General features: G+C 41.7%; 1 protein-coding gene across 6 annotated transcripts in view; it reads left to right on the forward strand.

Moving 5' to 3' along the window:
* Nucleotides 1-6,000, forward strand: part of THRB (thyroid hormone receptor beta) — a 172,487-nt gene that overhangs the window by 158,272 nt on the left and 8,215 nt on the right. For all 6 annotated transcript variants that reach the window (XM_085322347.1, XM_085322348.1, XM_085322350.1 and 3 more), the window contains one exon: nt 2,129-2,275. In XM_085322347.1, the coding sequence (XP_085178473.1) occupies nt 2,129-2,275 (147 nt within the window). The remainder of the gene's footprint in view (nt 1-2,128; nt 2,276-6,000) is intronic.

Below are 6,000 nucleotides of genomic sequence, written 5' to 3' on the forward strand. Positions count from 1 at the left end.
AATATATTTGTTTATTTGGGACCAGGAGTATTGATCCTTCAGTATCATCTAGTTTGGGAACAAATATCCTRTAAGTAGGATTGGGAATAAGGACCTGGGCAGAAAGCTGGCAGGAGCCAATCCACTGTATCATGGTGGGTCAGGGACAGGCAGGTCTGGCCACGTAAGCAGCAATGCTGGAGGGAAGGATCACCCAGCGCAGGGGAGTGCTGGGGGAGATCTGACGACGGGGCTCCTGGGAGAGGGGACAGCCATGGCAGAGAGGGCCCGCAGCTGCAGTGGGTGATTCAGAAACTGGCAGGGATTTCCACAGTCAGTTCCTAAACCAGACCAACCTGCGCTCAGTGCAGTCCTGGCTCCAAAGCCCCCTCAAGTTTTGCCATGGATTCCAGGTAAGCTTAGGGAGCTCGCTGAAGCCTTGCAATGGGCACAGCAGGGGAAGGGCAGGCTRACGGGAAAACCTTGACGGGGGCTGTTGGCAGCCCCCCACCAGAAGCTGTGGAAGAGCCAGGCGGCGGAACTGCACATCCCAGGAGCAGTGATCAGTCATTAGGCAGGTGAGGCTGGTTTTCCAAGAGCTTCTTTGAGGTCTGGACCTCTTTCCCTGTTGGCGTGAGGTGGATGGTGAAGGCTCTCCAGCTGCATGCCCGTCTGGAATACATTGGTTTTAACTAGTGATCTTGACTTCTTTGGGTTTTCCCATGGAAGTAGTCTGTTCTCTCTTTCCCTCCCTAACAATGTTCTGTGTGGTTGTAAGTGTTTGGTTTTCTTGCTTGGAAGTAAGGAAGATTGTTTATCATGAGCACATAGACAATGTGGTTTAATTTCTCAAGGTTCAAGGTGGGGGGAACCTAGAATTGGGATTATTTGAGCTCTTTAGTAAGAACCCCTAAGTATTTGAGCCCGGTCCTCTTCATTTTTCTTTTGCTATTGGTGCTTGTTTTATTAGTGCATCACTGAGTCTTTTTCCTGGAAAAAAAAATAGATTAGGATTCAGATTGATGATAGAGCTATGGAAGGGTCTTTTATGAGGTGTTGCTTTAAAAAACAGTTGAGTACACGTTTTTATTGTAGACAGAAGTTTCAGCAACTCCTCTGCTTAAATGCCCATATATAAATGTCATGAGCTCCATCAGTCTTAAAGGCATTCACTTCTGACTCTTACGCAGCTTTAACTTTCTAAAGTGAACAAAATGGAACCTCTACATAACATTTGCCCAGTCTTTTATAACTGCAGTGCTGTACTTAGAATATAGAAGAACAGCTTCAATGTGTGTTTTTTAAAGTACACTGTAAAACTGACAAACTGTCATAGAATCAGGTGAACAAATCAAAATGCAATTGGAATAAGAAAACACTCATGTGCATGGATTCCGATCAAGACTTTCATTATATGTTCCTACTGAAATCCTCAAGGTAGGATTTTTGTGATGGAGAAGCCTTGAGCTGAAGTCATGCAGAAGATGATTTTCAACTTAAATTTTATCCAGATGAGTTCAAATTATATTCATTTTATTCAGACTARTTTCAATTTAGCCCTTTCTTAGTCATCAGTTACTTTAGCCTAGTTCTCAAAATAAGCCTTGGCAATTGCTGGGATCTCTGTGATATTGGGCAATCTCTGCTCTGGGAGAGATTTCAGAAATTTGAGTGGGTGTGAGAGCCCAATCCTGCAAAGCTCTAAGCATCTTCCAGCGGGGTGATGAGACCCCTCAGCTCCCTTTGGTTTTATGGAAGCTTGAGACTTCTCAGCACCTCTAAGAAACTAGATTATCTCTATATTTTTTAGCAAAAATGCACAAGCTACTCCTACAAGATACTCAGATACAGGCACAAGCAAGAAAACGCATGTGCACAGAAATGCAGCAACCCACACAGCATGGGTAGTGGCCTGCCAGGCACCCATTTCTCTGTGCAGTTGCCTCTTTCACAAATGTTATATAAACAGATTCACCTTTTGTGGCATAATGGGCTTTACTTAAAAAGTAGATAGTGTTATTTCTTAATTTAATAAAAATGTAATGGTAAACTTTAATAACATATCTTCTCTTACCAAGCAGGACTTTCTAGATCAAATATTTGATTTAAGATAAATTGTTCCTTTATTTATCTTTCTTTATATCCTTAGCCAGAAGATATTGGACAAGCACCAATAGTCAATGCCCCAGAAGGTGGGAAAGTGGATTTAGAAGCCTTCAGCCAGTTTACAAAAATTATCACACCAGCGATTACAAGAGTGGTGGATTTTGCCAAAAAGTTGCCTATGTTTTGTGAGGTAAGAAAACCATCTTACATCCTTATCTCCTTTACCTACTGAATGTTAAACTCTATTCAAAATTCTGCTGGCAGTGAACCATAACAGGCATGACTTTACTAAAAAGTTCAATATGCTTAAAAGCAGAAAAATTGGAGAATTAAAATAAATGAGATTGGAATAATCTAGTTTTTACTTAGTTTTCTTTCTCATATATTACTGAATTCCCAATTTTGTTGATCTCTTAAGTCATCATGATTCATTAGGGACTCGAATGTGTCTTTATAGGTGGCCATGAACAAAGCCAACGAGCGAAAATAKTTTGTCTAAAAGTATCTTTGATACATTTCATCAGGTCTTCCAACACACACAGTTCCCTCGGTGCTTCCTGGCTGCTTGRCAGTTCTAGTATTGTGGAATTGGATCTATATAATAACAAATACTTCAAATTCCGGAAAGTATCCCTATCCAGGAATGGCACTTGCCTCATTGTACTGCCTAGGTATGTTTTTCATGAACAGGGAGGGTGTGCTTAAAAGAGTCTGTAAAAGTAATGGACTGTCATTCCACATAGATACTCACATGTGAAATATACAGTACGTAGTCGCTTGACTTGGTTGCGCGTTAGGAATACTCAGGCCCTAGGCTAATCTGTTTSTGCTGAGGTTATCCCTTTCATTGGAGGTCCAAACACAATGGCTGATATTTTTCCTGACTTAAAAAAACCATATCCTAACTGCAGCCTGAATGTAACTAAAAATAACTTTGTCTTGTAAGCCCCTTAGGATCCACTGCCATGGGAGTTTTAATACGGAAATATCCCCACTSCAGCTGTGGAAGGATGCCTGCCTGTGCTCCCATGCTGCAGAGCAACACTGGACTCCGCTGGTTAAATGCCAAAAGAATGACACTGAAAATGGGTGTGAACTTCTGTTCATCGGGCTCCCTAACATGGGAACAGCTTTTTGCCCTAATAACTAAACATCAGTCAGGAAAGAAGTTTAGGGCAGCCATAGTGTTTTACTCTTTTGTGGCTGGCAGCTTTTCTTCAAGGTCAGTCAAGGAGAGCTATTTATGTCAGCTAATGGTGTTTACCTCTTCTGGCACCTACAGAATAAGAGGAGGTAAATATCAATAGTTGGCATAGTGTAAACAGCTCTCCCTGGCTAACCTCAGCATTCACTCTATCAGCCAAGAAAGCATGAAATAGTGGCCAAGCATGAAGATTTTAAAATATGAAGAATGTATCCATAGATCAAGAGGCCCCTGAAGCACTCAGCGTCTGGGGGAAGCTGTCTCCTCTGATTTGGTCTCTCTGTGGGAAGTTGCAGTGACATTCCAAGGTAGTCTTTTTAATTTAGAAAGCTTTGCCAGTCACACACAGACTGCAGTGCCCATCTGACATCTCCTACCCCTCCTGGCTACYGTGGGCCCACTTGTGTCAGACCTGAGCGGAAGGTGTGGCTGAAGAAATCAAGGAGTTGTTGGGCATGACCTCTGTAGGTTAAACAGCTCAGCTAGGACAGGCTTTGTTCACAGCTGAGCCACCTGGTACACCTGACACCTATGTACAGCKAGGTCTGATGGCGGTGAGGGACAACTCATCATGAACACCAAAGAATGGGACAACTGTCCTCTGAGCTGTCACATAGCTCCTCTCTAGCATAAAGAAAATGACAGTTTGCTCCCTTTTGAGGGGGCACATTCCTGATAACTTCATTTAACGCATTTATGTTTTTTAGTCCATGTCTTTTTCTGAGAAGCAACAGTGTGTAGACTATGAATTAGTTTATGAGAAAAAGCCCTCCTTTCTCCGATAGGATCTGCCCAGTATTCAAATGTTACCACAGCTCCTAGTTGCCACAGAGGCTGTGGTGCTGTAAATCTCTACCAAGGAGAGGCAGAGCAAGGAGCATCTGTAGCCAGCTTCACACCTGTGGCCTCTTTATCTTCTTTCTCTCTTCTTTGAACACATACACAAGCCATTAAAGTACTGTGGCTGCCSAGCATAGCTCATGTGTGTCCACTGACCTTTCATGCAAGAGGCACACTCCCAAAGTGGCAATCTAACCCTAAAATAATGGAAGGATGTAAAAAGCTTCATTCTCTTGTTAGTATTTCTGCTATTTCCTTCTTGCATTTCCTTCTGCTTAGAAAATGAAGGTTGCCTGAGCAGCGTTTAATCAGTTTGATATGTGTTTAGGTGTCACTGGTAGCAGTGCTTCCATGTTGGGTAAGGCTATGTAAATACCCTTTTATGTAGCTCATCTCGGATCCATGGTGCTAAGTTCAAATGTGTGGTGGCTACAAGTACACCCTGCTGAGGTGAACACCTCAGATACCTGCCTTTTGCTTTTGTTCCCTGCAGAGAGGAGAGAGTTATATGCTGTAGAGTTAGTCACATTTATTTACCCTGCTCCTGGAAGGTGCCCTGGTTGCACTGCTCAGTGACGAATGTTGTATTGAGCTCTGCGTTGTCTGGAACAGAGCTGATGTTCAGGCCTCCATCCTTGGTAATTGCTGCTGATGGCAGATTAAGGCTGAGGCATCGTGTCCATGAAGCTGATACCTGGTGTATCCTTCAGAATTAGGAAAGAAGATGAAGGATGGGCATAATCAGATCACTAGTACCATAAAGAAGTTCTAAGAAAGGTTCAAGTAGGAAGAGAAATTCTTTTTGATTTAATGGCTCAGTGAATAAAACTGAACTGTCATGTAATACCTTACTATCATTTGCCTCTTTCTCCATTCTTCTTTCTGCTTAGACTTTCTTCATTTCTCTTCTCCTCTTCCCTTCCCCCTTTCTTTTGCTCATGACCCCCTTTTCTCAGCACTTTCAATATCTCTTCATGCGTTGGGCAGCTAGACTGCCACTATGCTTATGCAGCCCTCCACAGGCTACTGCTGAGCTCAGAAAAAGTGTTTTGTCCTGAATAGGATGAGTCATTTTCTTATGTATCAAACACTTYACACCTGAAGTTGACATTGCTGGAAAAACAGCTGCCTGATTCAATTCCCCTTCTGACTGTGGCTGGCTTTGTACTTAAAAGTTTAACAGGCAACTGTTAACCAGTGTTAGGTAACTGTCCAGCATCCACTTTATATGGTTTTAYACTAGATAAATATAATTGCTTTGTGAGTACACAGTTGCTATATAGACCTATAAATAGGTTTTTTTCATTCTGAATTTCAAATCAGGTAATAATAACTTAATATGAATCAGAAATGGATGGATTTTTGCATCCTTTCAGTCCAAGTAGAATTGAATTGCTTTTTCATAAATGCGACCCTTTGCTGTTGAACTAGTGACAACCTCAAAATAGTCTTAGTAGTATTTACTATCATTTAGTTACCTACTAAAATGTAAAGACATGCTATAAAGAGAATATTTTCCTACTGCCTCAGCATCCTGGCAGTACCTTATTAAAGAACCTACCTGCATCAGTTCAGACAGTCTACCGTTTCTAATGTTGTGGAAAAGAGAAGTCTTGCCACATGCCCTGAAAATTATGGCTTATATACAAGCATAAAAACTGGAATTCTACAACAAAAAGCAGTTTTTTATTCCCTGCAGAATTTTCTTTCTGTCTAGTGATAACCAGGGAGATGAGCCACACAAGGAGAAAATAACTTAGTAAGTTGACTGTTGTTTGAAATGGACTGTGAGAATGAAGAGTACATGCCCCATGGACTGAGATACTGGTTCTAGATACAGAATTTTCTTTCTTTTCTTTTTTTTTTTTTTT

This window comes from Rhea americana, unplaced genomic scaffold (assembly GCF_003343005.1).
Source record: "Rhea americana isolate MKP2758 unplaced genomic scaffold, rheAme1 scaffold_77, whole genome shotgun sequence".
Lineage (NCBI taxonomy): Eukaryota > Metazoa > Chordata > Aves > Rheiformes > Rheidae > Rhea > Rhea americana.